The sequence below is a fragment of the Cervus canadensis genome, chromosome 29 (assembly GCF_019320065.1).
Source record: "Cervus canadensis isolate Bull #8, Minnesota chromosome 29, ASM1932006v1, whole genome shotgun sequence".
NCBI lineage: Eukaryota > Metazoa > Chordata > Mammalia > Artiodactyla > Cervidae > Cervus > Cervus canadensis.
Genome location: NC_057414.1, coordinates 46,330,102 through 46,346,527, shown reverse-complemented (window position 1 = coordinate 46,346,527; position 16,426 = coordinate 46,330,102). Strand labels below are relative to the sequence as shown.

Here is a 16,426-nt window from a genome sequence, read left to right as displayed (position 1 = left end):
GTAGTTTTGCCTTTTTTGTCAGAGGTCAGGCGGCCACAGGTGCCGGGTTTTTCTCTGGACTTTCTGTGCGATTCCATTAGTCTCTGTTTTTCTGTGAGCACCATGCTGTTTTGATGACTGCAGCTTTGTAGCATAGTCTAAGTCAGGGAGCCTGATTCCTCCAGCTCCATTCTTCTTTCTCGAGATTGCTTTGGCAAGTTGGGGTCTTTTGTGTTTCTATACAAATTGTAGAATTTTTTGTCCTGATTCTGTGAAAATTGCCATTGATAATTTGATAGGGCTTGCACTGAATTTGTAGACTGCTTTGAGTAATATAGTCGCGTTCACAATGTTTGGTCTTCCAATCCAGGAACATGGGATATCTCTCCATCTGTTTCTGTCATCTTCTATTTCTTTCATCAGTATATAGTTTTCAGAGTATACATCTTTTGCTTCCTTAGGTAGGTTTATTCCTCAGTATTGTATTCCTTTTAATGTGGTGGTAAATGGGATTGTTTCCTTGATTTCTTTTTCTAATCTTTCATTGTAGGTGTGTTGGAATGCAAGAGATTTCAGTGTATTAATTTTGTATCCTGCAACTTTACCAGATTCATTGCTGAGCTCTAGTAGTTTTCTGTAGCATCTTTAGGGTTTTCTCTCTAAACAATGACAGTTTCACTTCTTCTCCAATTTGGATTCCATTTATTTTTTTTTTCTTCTCTGTTTGCTGTGGTAAGGACTTCTAAGACGATGTTGAATGTTAGTGGTGAGAGTGGGTATCCTTGTCTGTTCCTGACCTTAGAGGAAATGCGTTCATCTTTTCACATTGAGTACAATGTTTGCTGTGGGTTTGTTGCAGTGGCCATTATTATCTTGAGGTAGGTTCCCTCTATAACCTGCAAACACTTTTAAAGGCTCTCTTAACACCAGAAGTAAGACAGAATGAGGAAGGGCTACTCTGAGAATAAAGAAAGCCTTAAGCAGAGTGAGGGTGCTGCGTGGACGACTTGCTCCTTCCTGCTCGCTCCTTGGTGCAGACCACATCAGGGCGGCCGAGCGTGCCGAGCTCTGATGGGCCTGCGCTGCACCCGGTGTCTCTGTGACCGCAGCTCCTGTGGGTGCTGGGAGCTCAGGGGAGTGAGGAGACACCCCACTGCTGTGTCTCGCATCTCCCCAGGGCGGACCCTGCCCTGTCCCTTGGGCCAGCGTGGCCCAGCCTGGGTGCCGGGAAGACTGGCCGTCCGCCCCTGACAGTCCCCGCCAGGCTCTGCCGCCTGCTGGCCCAGGGCTGTATCCCGCAGCTGCCCCCATGCTCCCCTGAGCCACGTCCGGGACGCAGGGCCTCTTGCTGCCCTGCTGGCAGGTCAGACCTGCTGCTGCTTCGAGGGACCAGAGCAAGATACACCACGGCCTCTGAACCCAGGGTTCCGTGTGAGCAGGAAGGATGAGCCTGGCTGCCTCCCACTGGGGAGGTCATGGCAACTGTCAGCAACAGAGAAGGAGCGTGTGGCGGTCTGGAGCGCATTGGTGCTGCACCCACTCCTGAGAGAGCAGGTCACTTGGGTGAGGAAAGGGTGCCTGACCCTGTGACAGCATCTTCTGTTTTGCTTTCTTCCAGGAAACCTGGGGTCACCATGGGCCTGCATGGGTGTGGACGTGCACATTTGCACTACCCTCTTCTTCATCTTCATCATCTTCTTCATAGTCATCTTCATCATCGGCTCAATTGCTATACGCTATTTTGTTGTCAGCCGTAGAAGAACAGGTTGGTCAGAGTCGTGTTGACCTGGAGGAAGCTAGGTCAACAAGAGTTTCAGGAGCTCAGAGAAGGGGTCTGGGGTCGGTGTGACTGGGCAGGAGCCTCTGGTATAAATTCAGATCAGTTCACATTCTCACTTGGGACCTCACGTGTGTGTGAGCTCAGAGAAGGGGTCTGGGGTCGGTGAGACCGGGCAGGAGCTTCTGGTATAAATTCAGATCAGTTCACATTCTCACTTGGGACCTCACGTGTGTGTGAGCTCAGAGAAGGGGTCTGGGGTCAGTGTGACCGAGCAGGAGCCTCTGGTATAAAATTCAGATCAGTTCACATTCTCACTTGGGGCCTCACGTGTGTGTGTGAGCTCAGAGGAGGGGTCTGGGGTCGGTGTGACCGGGCAGGAGCCTCTGGTATAAAATTCAGATCAGTTCACTTTCTAACTTGGGGCCTCACGTGTGTGTGAGCTCAGAGAAGGGGTCTGGGGTCGGTGTGACCAGGCAGGAGCCTCTGGTATAAAATTCAGATCAGTTCACATTCTCACTTGGGGCCTCACGTGTGTGTGAGCTCAGAGCCACCTGCTGTGTGCCTCCCGACATGCAGGGCCAGGCCAGCTGCTGGACACAGGGTGTCCCGGGCACCCTGGGCCTGGAAGCAGGAACAAACTGGTGCTGCTCCAGCCAAGGGGGTCCTGGGGAGGCAGCCCTGCATGCTGGGGAGGCTTACCGAGTAACTGCCCCTCCTGTTTTCCCAGCTGCACTGATGTTCCAGTCAATTTTTTTTTTTTTTTTTGCTGTAACTGTAAATACACTTTCTTTGTTGTAAATTTAAAGTACTTCCTCTCGCTCACAGATGTCACTGTAACAGTTAATATGATTTGTTTTCATTTCTCTCTCCTCTTTGATCTGCAGGAAGTCGGAATATGCCAAGTGGCTATGTAAGTGTTGCCCTGGGATTTGTCCAGGGGAGCCCCAGGAGACATCCCAGGGTGGGCGGGGCAGCCCCAGGCCTTCCCACCTGTGTCCACACCTGGCCTGTGCGATGGAGTCTGCGCCCACCTTACCTGGGCCGTTGAACATCTGTTCTGGATTACTTGGATTCTGCTGAAGCAAAGGGGACAGGGGCATCCTGTGGGTGCCTGGGGCTGCAGACAGATCCGGATAGAGGGGGACTTAAAATGTGCGGCACTTACTGTTCCCACCGTTCTGGAAGCCAGAGATCTGAAATCACGGCTTGGCGGGGTGGTCCCCTGGGTGCTCCGGGGGAGGGTCCTTCCTTGCTGCTCCTAGTGGGGGCTGCACGTGCCTGGTGCTCCTCAGTTGGTGCGTGATCGCTCTACTTCTGGCCATCTTCCCTCGGCCTCCCGCTGTGAGCTTGTCTCTGAGTCTCTCCTTGTAAGGACACTGGCCTCGGAATATAGGTCCCAGTCTTATGCAGTGGAACCTCGGCTGCACAGACGCTATTTCTACATAGGCCCTCTCACAAGTTCTAGGGTTGAGGATGTGAATGTATCTTTGGGGACCACCATCCAGCCCCCCCACCGGTTGACCTGGGACCCCCAGAAGCTGGTGGTAGAGAGGAACCTGACCCCCGGCAGTATTACTTTCTAAAATTGCACACGCTCGCTTACCTATCAGAGTTCATTTGTTCCCTAAAGTGGCTTGAGAAGGGCTTGGCCTACAGGCTCCTGTCACCAGAAAGAATGTCTTTATCCTTCAGTCCCCAGGAACCGGCCAGTCCAGCGACCTTGAGAATGGTCCACCAGCCCCGGGTGGGGACACCAGCCTAGAGTTGATGAACTCAGCCCTGCTGGCCTCGAAGGGCCCTGGAAGTACTGAGCCTCTGCAGCGGGCCAACGGAAGTCTAGCAGCGCCAGGGGAGCCAGGAGAGCAGACCCGAATTCTTGAGGCCGCCAGGACCACGGCCAATCAGAGCCAGCCACCTCCACTGATGTCTCGGAGCAGGAGCTCAGACCAGCCGGTGAGTGTGCACCAGGGCCCCGCCACGCGGCGGAGCGCTCGCTGCGGCAGGGCTGTGTGCGGGGCTCCTGCCGAGCTCCCAGCTCAGTCTCCTGGGCTGCCGTAACCTGCCCACACCCGCGCAGGGAGTGGGTGTTTAAACACGGATTGTAGTGTCTCATGGTCCCACGTGGGAATACCAGACCGCCTGACCTGCCTCCTGAGAAACCTGTATGCAGGGCAAGAAGCAACAGTTAGAACTGGACAAGGAGCAACGAACTGTTTCAAAATTGGGAAGGACGTGTGTGAAGGCTGTATAGTGTCACCCTGCTTATTTAACTGCTGTGCAGAGTGTGACATCACGCGAAACACTGGACCGGATGAATCCCAAGCTGAAATCAAGAGTGCAGGTAAATATCAACAACCTTAGAAGTGCAGATGATACCGCTCTAATGGGAGAAAGTGAAGAGGAACTAAACAGCTCCTTGATGACAGTGATAGCGGAGAGTGAAAAAGTTGGCTTAAAACTCAACATTTGGAAAACTAAGATCATGTCATCCGGTCCCATCACTTCATGGCAAATAGACGGGGAAACAATGGAAATAGTGACAGACTTTATTTTCCTGGGCTCCAAAATCACTGTGGACAGTGGCAGCAGCCATGAAATTAAAAGACGCTTGCTCCTTGGAAGAAAAGCAAACCTAGACAGCATATTAAAAAGCAGATACATCACTTTGCCAACCAAGGTCCGTATAATAAAAGCTATGATTTTTTCAGTAGTTATGTACAGATATGAGAGTTGGACCATAAAAAGAAGACAGAGTGTGGAAGAATTGATGCTTTCGAATTGTGATGCTGGAGAAGACTCTTCAGGGTCCCTTGGACTGCGAGGAGATCCAACCAGTCAATACTAAAGGAAATCAACCTTGAATATTCATTGGAAGGACTGATGCTGAAGCTGAAACTCCACTACTTTGGCCACCTGATGCGAAGAGCTAACTCATTGGAAAAGACCCTGATGCTGGGACAGATTGAAGGCGGGAGGAGAAGGGGATGACAGAGGATGAGATGGTTGGATGGGATCACAGATGTGATGGACATGAGTTTGAACAAGCTCCGGGAGTTGGTGAGGGACAGGGAAGCCTGTTTTGCTGCAGTCCATGGCCTCAGGTCAAATAACAGGGAGGGAACACAGCCCCGCCCATCAACAGAAAATTGGGTTAAAGATTTACTGAACACAGCCCCACCCATCAGAACAAGACCCAGTTTCCCCCTCAGTCAGTCTCTCCCATCAGGAAGCTTCCATAAGCCTCTTATCCTTCTCCATCAGAGGGCAGGGAGAATGAAAACCACAATCACAGAAAACTAACCAATCTGATCACATGGACCACAGCTTTGTTTAACTCAAGGAAACTATGAGCCACGCCATACAGGGCCACCCAAGATGGACGGGTCACAATGGAGAGTTCAGACAAAACATGGTCCGCTGGAGAAGTGAATAGCAAACCACTTCAGTATTCTTGCCTTGAGAACCCCATGAACAGTATGAAAAGGCATACTGTTCATACTGTGTGAAAAGAAAGGACACTGAAAGATGAACTCCCCAGGTTGGTATACGCCCAAAATGCTACTGGAGATCAGTAGAGTAATAACTCCAGAAAGAATGAGGAGACAGAGCCAAAGCAAAAACAACACCCAGTTGTGGATGGGCCTGGTGATGGAAGTAAAGTCCAATGTTGTAAAGAGCCATATTGCACAGGAACCTGGAATGTTAGGTCCATGAATCAAGGAAAATTGGAAGTGGTAAACAGGAGATGGCAAGAGTGTTCTTCGACATTTTAGGAATCAGCAAACTTAAATGGACTGGAATGGGTGACTTTAACTCAGATGATCATTATATCTACTACTATGGGCAAAAATCCATTAGAAGAAATGGAGTAGCCCTCATAGTCAACAAAAGAGTCCAAAATGCAGTGCTTGGATGCAATCTCAAAAATGACAGAGGGATCGCTATTCGTTTCCAAGGCAAGCCGTTCAACATCACAGTAATCCAAGTCCATGATCCAAGCAGTAATGCTGAAGAAGCTGAGGTTGAAAAGTTCTATGAAAGAAGAAGAAAAAAAGTTCTATGAAGACCTACAAAACCTTCTAGAACTAACACCCTAAAAAGATGTGCTTTTCATTATAGGGGACTGGAATGCAAAAGTAGGAAGTCAAGAAATACCTGGAGTAACAGGCAAATCTGGCCTTGGAGTACGGAATGAAGCAGGGCAAAGGCTAATAGAGTTTTGCCAAGAGAACACACTGGTCACAGCAAACACCCTCTTCCAACAACACAAGAGAAGACTCTACACATGGACATCACCAGATGGCCAACACTGAAATCAGATTGATTATATTCTTTGCAGCCAAAGATGGAGAAGCTCTATACAGTCAGCAAAAATAAGACCGGGAGCTGACTGTGGCTCAGATCATGAACTCCTTATTGCCAAATTCAGACTTAAACTGAAGAAAGTAGGGAAAACCCCTAGACCATTCAGGTATGACCTAAATCAAATCCCTTACTATTATACAGTGGAAATGACAAATAGATTCAAGGGATTAGATCTGATAGACAGAGTGCCTGAAGAACTATGGACAGAGGTTTGTGACATTGTATAAGAGGCAGTGATCAAGACCATCCAAATAAAAAGAAATGCAGAAAGGCAAAATGGTGTCTGAGGAGGCCTTACAAATAGCTGAGAAAAGAAGAGAAGTGAAAGACAAAGGAGAAAAGAAAAGATACACCCATTTGAATACAGAGTTCCAAAGAATAGCTAGGAGAGATAAGAAAGCCTTCCTCAGTGATCAGTGCAAAGAAATCGAGAAAAACAATAGAATGGGAAAAACTAGAGATGTCTTCAAGAAAATTAGAGATACCAAGGGAACATTTCATGCAAAGATGGGCACAATAAAGGACAGAAATGGTATGGACCTAACAGAAGCAGAAGATATTAAGAAGTGGCAAGAATACACAGAAGAACTGTACAAAAAAGATCTTCACAACCCAGATAATCACGATGGTGTGATCACACCTAGAGCCAGACATCCTGGAATGCGAAGTCAAGTGGGCCTTAGGAAGCATCACTACGAACAAAGCTAGTGGAGGTGATGGAATTCTGGTTGAGCTATTTCAAATCCTAAAAGATGATGCTGTGAAAGTGCTACATGCAATATGCCAGCAAATTTGGAAAACTGAGTGTCACAGGACTGGAAAAGGTTAGTTTTCATTCCAATCCCAAAGAAAGGCATTACCAAAGAATGCTCAAACTACTGCACAATTGCACTCATCTCACACTCTAGCAAAGTAATACTCAAAATTTTCCAAGCCAGTACATGAACCGTGAACTTCCAGATGTTCAAGCTGGATTTAGGAAAGGCAGAGGAACCAGATATCAAATTGCCAACATCCGTTGGATCATAGAAAATGCAAGAGAATATCAGAAAAAGAACTACTTCTAATTATTGACTATGCCAAAGCCTTTGACTGTGGGGATGATAACAAACTGGAAAATTCTTAAAGAGATGGGAATACCAGACCACCTGACCTGCCTCCTGAGAAATCTGTGTGCAGGCCAGGAAGCAACAGTTAGAATTGGACATGGAACAACAGACTGGTTCCAAATTGGGAAAGGAGTATTATCAAGGCTGTATATTGTCACCCTGCTTATTTAACTTATATGTGTAGTACATCATGAGAAATGATGGATTGGATGAAGCACAAACTGGAATCAAGACTGCTGGGAGAAATATCAATAACCTCAGATATGCAGATGACACCACCCTTATGGCAGAAAGCGAAGAACTACAGAGCCTCTTGATGAAAGTGAAAGGGGAGAGTGAAAAAGTTGGCTTAAAACTCAACATGCAGAAAACTAAGATCATGGCATCTGGTCCCATCGCTTCATGGCAAATAGATGGGGAAACAGTGGAAACAGTGACAGACTTTATTTTGGGGGGCTTCAAAATCACTGCAGATGGTGACTCCAGCCATGAAAATAAAGGACACTTGCTCCTTGGAAGAAAGTTATGACCAACCTAGACAGTGTATTAAAAAGCAGAGACATTACTTTGCCAACAAACGTCCATCTAGTCAAAGCTATGGTTTTTCCAGAAGTCATGTATGGATGTGAGAGTTGGACTATAAAGAAAGCTGAGCACCAAAGAACTGATGCTTTTGCAGTGCGGTGTTGGAGAAGACTCTTGAGAGTCCCCTGGACTGCAAGGAGATCCAACCAGTCAATCCTCAAGGAGATCAGTCCTGAATATTCATTGGAAGGACTGATGCTGAAGCTGAAACTCTAATACTTTGGCCACCTGATGCGGAGAGCTGACTCATTTGAAAAGACCCTGATGCTGGGAAAGATTGAAGGCAGGAGGAGAACAGATGACAGAGAATGAGATGGTCGGATGGTATCACTAAATCAATGGAGATGAGTTTGAGTATACTCCAGGAGTTGGTGATGGACAGGGAGGCCTGGCATGCTGCAGTCCATGGGGTCGCAAAGAATTGGACACAACTGAGTGCCTGAACTGAACTGAACTGATGGGGTCGCAAACAGTCAGAGATGACTTAGCGACCAAACATCAATAGCAACATGGTCCTGGAGGCTGGAAGTCCCAGATCAAGTTGTGGGCGGGGTCCTGTCCTGCCGAGGGCTGTAGGCAGAATCTGGGGCGGCCTCTCCCCTCTCCTCGTGGTCTCTCGAGTCTGGGAGGTGCCTTGGCTGGAGAAGCACCCCTTCTCTGTCTTCGTCCTTGGAACCTGCTCCCTGTGTCTGGGCCTGTCCGGCTTCCCCTCTTTATGGGGAGTCCAGTCCTGTGGGGTGAGGGCCCACCCTAGTGATCCCAGCTTGACTCTGTCACGGATGCGGACACAGGTTCCAAATACGGTCACGGTCTCGGGTCCTGGGACGACTTCAGCATCTCTGGGCAGGGGACACATTCAACCCTTTATGGTCCCCAGCATGACCTGCCGTCTGAGGGGACGTGGACGGAGGCGGGGCCACGCTCAGGGTGTGTCCTGGGCCCCGTGGCTGGGAGACAGCAGGACTGAGGACGCTCACCCCGCCGGTGCTGGACCCTGCAGCCTCCTGAGGGGTCGGCAGAGCGGGGTGTGGCATCTGGAGAAGGGGCTGCGGGGGCGGGGCCGGGGGCGGGGGCTCGATCCCGTGAGGGGGGTGAATTGTCCCGGGGCGGCCATGTCAGCCGTGTTCAGCGGGAAGGGAGCGCTCCCATCCTCCACGGTGTCCCAGCTTGGCGACACCTGAAGAGGGTTTGCCAGCTGAGCAGACACCCACCCTGTGGCCCCGGGGAGGAGCTCGAGGGCATGATGAGGAGCCCTAAGACTGGGCGAGGGTGGGCATTGAGGGAAAGGGTGCCTGAGACGAGATGCTGGGCCCTTGTGGCTTGACTGGCACAAGCCTGAGGCTTGAGGACTCCTGACACTGTGGGGTCCGTGAGTCGGAAGCCCTGACGTATCGTCTCAGGGAGCCGGCCTGAGACCTTCTCTGATTCTCCAAGGGGCCTGAGACAAATAAAATGCAGAAGTTGGGACCCCTGGCCGGTGTCCGAGGGGGACACTGGGAGGGTCAAGGTGGGCAGGCTTCTCCCCGGGTGTCCCCCCCGGGGCTGCGCTGTAAGAGGGCCCCTGTGCGTGCCCTGCCCTTCCAGCCGCGGCGCGGGGGTGATCCCTGCCCGCCTTGGGCAGAGGCAGAGCTGAGATTTAAACATGGGGTCAGGCTTCCGGCCGCAGGCCCAGGTGAAAGCGAGAGTGAAGTTGGTCAGTCGTGTCTGACTCTTGGTGACCCCTGTGGACTGTAGGCTCCCAGGCTCCTCCATGTATGGGATTTTCCAGGCACGAGTACTGGAGTGGGGTGCCATCTTATAATAAAGGGAACGCCTGCCCTGGTCCAGGGAGAACCATGTATTTGGAGCCGTCTCTCTTGGTGGCTTCTTCAGGCAGGTTGGTCTGAAGCCCTGTCCAAGCCGATTTCCCTGAACTAGGAAGCTTGTGGAGCGTCACTAGCGTTTGTCCACCGTGCATGTCTGTGGACCCCTGTCCTCCCCACTGTAGGACCGGCGAGCGGAGCAGGGCCTGGGTCTGGAGAAGTCATGAGGCCATTGGGAGCAGCTGGGACCCCTGCCCACCCGAGCAGAGCAGCGCTCACTGTCCAGAGTCGCCCCTACACCCAGCGTGTGTCCTGGGGGAGCGTGGCGCAGAGGACACCACGGGCCCCGAGGTCTCTGGTGCCCTTGGAGGTTGGGGCAGGCTCCCCACAGGCCAACTCCCGGCCTTCTCATGTCCATGGAAGCTCACCGGCCTCCACGCCACTGGTCCCCCTAGAAACCAAGTTTTGGTTCTATTTCTGTAGAGTTCCTTTAAAAGGCCCCACAGATTTCTGCTCCTAGAACAATGTCATTCCCCTCTCTCTGCAGCAATGTGACGAGAGCAATTTTTGAATGGTGTTTCCTGTGATGGTAAGTAATCTAAATTCTTCATTTGTTTTTGTTGTTTATTTATTAATAGTTTTTTTTTTTGTATCTGTTGATGAAGTTTTTCATGTATTTCTTTAGGCTTAAATCTTCTTTGTTTGACATGAATGCCAGGGCCTAATGTCTTTCTGTTTGAGAAAGGAGAAGCTTAGGGAACTTTCCTGTGGTCTGAAGATCCACTTTTTTCACATTCACCAGTGACATTAGAGCAACAGTTATTTGTCAAATAGAAATTTTGTGGGGTTCATCAGGGAAAGGTAGAATGTTGGTTTTATTTTATTATACATTCATGGGGTTTTTTTTGTGGTTTTTTTTTAATGTGGACCGTTTCTAAAGTCTTTTCTGAATTTTGTTACAATATTACTTCTGTTTTGTATTTTGATTTTTTGGCCACAAGTTATGTGGGATCTTAGTTCCCGATCAGATGTCGAACCTGCACCCCCTGCATTGAGAAGTCCCAACTATTGGGCCACCTGGGAAGTCCCTACATTCTTGCTTTTAAGAAAAAACACGAGTCATGATAGTGTGAGGCGAGCAGAAGTAACGCAGCTTAGATTAGGAGTAGGCCTTCCTACTTGGTAAGATTATCAGGTAGCTTTCGCTTAACAATGACCACTGTTTGCCAATTAGGACCAATTAGCATCACTTAACACTGACCGATGTTTGCCAATTAGGAAATTAGGAACGGGGCAGAAACCCCCAGGAAAGTCCCGCGCGCGCGAAAGTATTGACCAATGAAATTGTTTAACCAATCCGCTTCTCACCCTATAAAATTGTGTAACAGCTTGGGCTCGGGGCTCTCTGACCCACACCACTGTGTTGGTTGCGGCGGGGAGTCCTGACTCGAGTCAGTAATAAACTTCCCTTCCTGCGAGTTGCATTGTCTTGGAAGCCTTCTCTCTTCCCGCTCGGGGATTCGGACATCGGGCATAACATTTGGGGGCTCGTCCGGGATCCCTTTACCAGGGGGAGAGAACACTTCCAGGACAGAGGGGAAGGATAGATAATAGCACCGGTGCTCAGGAAAACTCAGGGGGCCTGAAAACCCAGCGTTGTGTTGTCTCTGTCCGTGTGTTTGTCTTTGGCTCTCCATGTTTGTGTGTGTGCCGGCATTGTCTCAGGCAGGACAGGAAGTCCAGAGTAATTCCGGGGCCCTGCTGTGAAGCAGGAAGGTATCTGGCACAGGAGAAAGCTTTCTGTAGCCGGCGTAAGGCCAAGGCCAGTGAGCGCGCTGGAAGGCAGCCGGCTCTGTGGGAAGGAGAGTTCCTCTCCTGATCCCGAGTCTGGTCTGGTCAGGGGGCCCGAAAACCCAGCACTGTATTGTTGGCCGACGTTTGTCTGTCTGTGTGTTTGTCTTCGGCTCTCCGTGTTTGTCCGTGTTTGTGTGTGTGCCGGCACTGTCTCTGGTCTCGTTCCTACTCTTTTCAGGAGTTTCAGTGAACAGGCGAGCAGTTGTGGGGGCAATTGATGAGTCCCGGCCAGGGCTACACTCTGGCGGACTCTGAAGGCCCTACAATAAGTAAGCCTCAGTAACTAGAGCCCAACCAGGTGAAACTCTCCTTTCACTACGATTGTCAGCAGCTGTTGCAGGAGCAAATTCTGGCAGAGGCGTGGAAACGGGTCCTGGGGGCCGACGGGAGGCCAACCGCCCAGCCTCATCTCGTGGACAACGGGTTTCCTCTGTTGCGGCCTAACTGGGATTTTGAGCGAGCGGAAGGTAGGGAGCGTCTCCGAGTGTACCGCCAGACTCTGATGACTGGCCTGCGGGCCGCAACAAGGAAACAGATAAATTTGGCAAAGGTAAATTTAGTCAGGCAAGAGCCCACTGAGAGCCCGGCAGCCTTCCTAGAGAGGCTGATGGAAGCTTTCAGGCAATATACACCTGTGGACCCCCAGGCTGAGGAGTCACGCGCTGCAGTCCTGTTAGCGTTTGTAAATCAGGCAGCCCCAGATATTAGGAAGAAATTACAAAAGATAGAGAGATTGGGAGAACAGACGATACAGGATTTATTGAAAGCAGCTGAAAAGGTATTTAATAATAGGGAGACCCCAGAAGAAAGGGAAGAACGAATTCGACGGGAGGAAAGGGAATTAGCTGAGAAGATCAGGAAGGAAGATAAAGAATATAGAATGAGGGAAAACTGGAAGAACCAGAGGGAGCTAGCCCAGATTCTTTTTGTGGGGATAAAAGCCGGAACAGAATTGAGGGAACCTCGAGACCCCTGGACGGGAGAAAAACAGAAATCAAAAAGGCATGCCCTAAAGAAAGATCAGTGCGCCTACTGCAGAGAACAGGGGCACTGGAAAAACGAGTGCCCTAAGAGGGACCCGAGGAGAGGAACGACCCAGAGAGAATCTCCCCTGGAACTCAAGTTCTATATGCGGGGGAAGACAGTGACTGGGGGAGTCAAGACTCGGCACCCCTCCCCAAGTCCTGGGTAACGAAAAGTAGAATTGCAGTCATGAGGAACTGGAAAATTCTGCTGAAGATTACTCACAGCTGTGGCACTTTACCTTGCTGATCAGTGGTGGGCTATTGATGATATTGTGAAAACATCTGTCCCTTCTAGAGAGGGGCTTAAGCAGTTGAGAACTCTTGGGGAGAGAGTGGTTAAAGCAGGAAATGGAGAGAAATGAGATCCCATTCCTGTGTCATAGCAGTACTGATTATGCTAAGATTCTGTGGAAGAAAGGAGAGGCCATTGGGTTTTATTCAGTTAAGCCTACAGAGCTGGGAGAATGACAGTCATGGATGGACTTGGACAGCCGATACACGTCTTATCCCTAGCCTTAAGAGATGAATAAATACCCGTTGGCCTGGGCTGAAACGGCAGGGATGGGACTGGCCAAACAGAGACATCCGGTCGTCATCGAGCTAAAGGCCTAGGCAACTCCTGTGAGGGTGAGATAGTACCCCACGAGCCAGGAAGATCGGTGGAGGATCACTCCCCACATTTGATGTCTCATGGATGCCGGAATTCTCAAGCGGTGTCAATCCCCTTGGAACACCCCCTTACTGCCGGTGAAGAAGCCAGGGGGGACAGATTACCTGCGAGAAGTCAACAAATGGGTGAGTGACATACACCCTACTGTCCCCAACCCATATACCCTCCTGAGCAGTTTGCTGCCTGAGTACACTTGGTACACTGTGTTGGACTTGAAAGATGCCTTTTTCAGCCTACCCCTGGCGGCCCAGAGCCAGGAGATATTTGCCTTTGAGTGGACCGAAGGGGAAGGCCAACCGGTAATCCCACAGAGGTTCAAGAGGCTCTGAGTGAGGACCTCTACGAATATCAGACTTGCCACCCAGAGGTCCTTCTGCTTCACAATTAATAGCCCAGCAAGAGGTCACCTGTTTGGGGTATAAGATCAGGCAGGGGCAAATGTGGCTAACCCAGGCCATGAAGGAAACAATATTGCAGATACCAGAGCCCAAGACCCCCCGCCAGGTGAGAGAGTTTCTGGGGACTGTTGGATATTGCAGACTGTGGATCATGGGGTTTGCTGAGAAGGCCCGGCCCTTGTATGAGGGAAGTAAAGAGACCCCAAACTGGACTTGGACTGAGCCAATGAAACAGGCTTTCCAGACTCCCAGACGGGCCCTACTAGAAGCCCCAGCCCTTGCCCTGCCTAACCCAAATAAGCCATTCCAGCTGTTTGTAGCTCCATGATTGCAGCGAGATACTGGCTGAGGCCCTGGCAGCACAAAAAGACTTAACTGGTGTACCCCTAGAGCTAGTATGGTTCGCCGATGGGAGCAGCTATGTAAAAGATGGGCAAAGGAAAGCTGGAGCCGCCACGGTAGAAGAGTACAGTTGTGAATATGGCTCCGCAAAGTTTTATGCACTGTGTGGCTTTGGTGGGGTCTTAAGTTGTGGTCTGACACACACTGCTGTTCCTCTGGATTTAGTGAAATGCCATATGCAGGTGGACCCACAGAAGTACAAGGGCATTTTTAATGGATTTTCAGTTACACTCAAAGAGGATGGTTTCCGTGGTTTGGCCAAAGGATGGGCCCCAACCCTCATTGGCTACTCCCTGCAGGGGCTCTGCAAGTTTGGCTTTTATGAAGTCTTCAAGGTTTTGTACAGAAACATGCTTGGAGAGGAGAATGCCTATGTGTGGCGCACATCACTGTATTTGGCTGCTTTTGCCAGTGCTGAATTCTTTGCTGACATTGCTCTGGCTCCTATGGAAGCTGCTAAGTTTCAAATTCAAACCCAACCAGTTTATGCTAACACTCTGAGGGATGCAGCTCCCAAAATGTAAGGAAAGGCGTACTACAAGGGGGTTGCTCCTCTTTGGATGAGACAGATACCATACACCATGCTTTGAATGTACTGTTGCAGATTCTGTGGTGTCTGTGTTGAATAAAGAGAAGGGTAGCAGTGCCTCTCAGGTCCTCAAGAGACTTGGATTTAGAGGTGTATGGAAGGGATTCTTTGCCCGCATCATCATGATCGGCACTCTGACTGCACTACAGTGGTTTATCTATGATTCTGTGAAGGTCTACTTCAGGCTCCCTCGCCCTCCTCCCCCTGAGATGCCAGAGTCTCTGAAGAAGAAGCTTGGGTACACTCAGTAGATAAATGAAAGCCAACGAGGTACTGAGGGAAAGGGCCAGGGCAACACTGGGAGATAGACTTCACTGAGATAAGGCCAGGCAAGTACGGGTATCGCCATATGTTGGTTCTGGTAGATACCTTCTCGGGGTGAGTGGAAGCCTTCCCCGCTAAGGGAGAGCTTAGAGGAGATAGTGCCTAGGTACGGGCTGCCAGTGACTATGGGCTCTGATAATGGACCTGCCTTTGTGAGTCACAAAGTTGGCAATAGAGACTGGCGGGGACTGGGTGACCCTCCTTCCCTTCGCACTCTTTCAGGCACGTAACAGCCCTTATAAGCTGCCTTTTGAGATTCTGTATGGAAGACCCCCTCCTGTGTGTATTAAAACCTAGATGGAAAGGCCCTTATGTTGTTCTCCTTACCACGCCTACTGCTGTCGAGGTCGACAGGATTGGACCCTGGGTTCACTGCAATCACGTGCGGCAAGCCACACCGGAAGAACAGGAAAAAGCGCGAGAAGAATGGAAGGCGAGTCCTCACCCGTCAAATCCTTTGAAACTGAAACTCGTCTGCAGGGAGGTCTCCTAATTCTCCTGATTATTGCAGGAGCTGAAGCTGCGTAACCTCTTGTGATGGGCCCCGGGAATGGGACGTAGGAAACAAAGATTTGGTAGCCTCGAGTGTGGCGCAACCTGCAGGGCCAAGTACCTCAGATATGGGTGAACCAAGCTTTACTATCTCTGCTTTCCTCCCTATGAGCTGCTGTAGATGACTTGATCTTTCTCCAACAGGGTAGGGTCTGCGAGGTTTCTATGCAGACCATACAAGAGTGGTAAGAGAATCAATCAGTCATTTATTTATTTATTTATTTATTTTTCAATCAGTCATTTAGAGAAGTCTTTGACTTCCTTGTCTGAGGTGGTCTTGATTAGAAAGAGAAAACGGGAAGCCCAGCAGAGATGGTTTGAGTCTTGTTTTCAACACTCCCCCTGGCTTAATTTCCACCCTCCTGGGTCCACTTATAGTGTCAGCGGCCCAAGATGGAAAAGAGGAAGATTCCTCTATTTGAACAACAGACAGGGGGGAATGTGAGGCGAGCAGAAGTAACGCAGCTTAGATTAGGAGTAGGCCTTCCTACTTGGTAAGATTAGCAGGTAGCTTTCCCTTAACAATGACCACTGTTTACCAATTAGGACCAATTAGCATTCACTTGACACTGACCGATGTTTGCCAATTAGGAAATTAGGAATGGGGCAGAAACCCCCAGGAAAGTCCCGCGCGCGCGAAAATACTGACGAATGAAGTTGTTTAACCAATCCGCTTCTCAGCCTATAAAATTGTGTAACAGCTTGGGCTCGGGGCTCTCTGACCCGCACCACTGCGTTGGTTGCGGCGGGGAGTCCTGACTCGAGTCAGTAATAAACTTCCCCTTTTTGCCAGTTGCATTGTCTTGGAAGCCTTCTCTCTTCCCGCTCGGGGATTCGGACATCGGGCATAACAATAGGAATTCTTACCTAACCGTAGATGAGCAGGTCCCTGTTGGCTGGGTTGCTGTGTGTTCGCTGGCACAGGAGTCCACGAGTCAAGGTTTATCCAGCACATACTACCTGCTGGGTGCTTTTTTTTTTTTTTTTTTTTT

General features: G+C 49.9%; 1 protein-coding gene and 1 pseudogene across 1 annotated transcript in view; both read left to right on the top strand.

Moving 5' to 3' along the window:
- LOC122431063 (tumor necrosis factor receptor superfamily member 1A-like) overlaps positions 1-15,377 on the top strand; it is a 31,836-nt gene extending 16,459 nt beyond the window's left edge. The window contains exons 6-10 of the mRNA XM_043452128.1: positions 1,598-1,744; positions 2,644-2,669; positions 3,452-3,712; positions 10,168-10,209; positions 15,229-15,377. Of these exons, the coding sequence (XP_043308063.1) occupies positions 1,598-1,744; positions 2,644-2,669; positions 3,452-3,712; positions 10,168-10,191 (458 nt within the window). The 3' untranslated portion in view covers positions 10,192-10,209; positions 15,229-15,377. The remainder of the gene's footprint in view (positions 1-1,597; positions 1,745-2,643; positions 2,670-3,451; positions 3,713-10,167; positions 10,210-15,228) is intronic.
- Positions 11,692-14,820, top strand: LOC122430768 (annotated as a pseudogene).
- Positions 15,378-16,426: the final 1,049 nt, after the last annotated feature.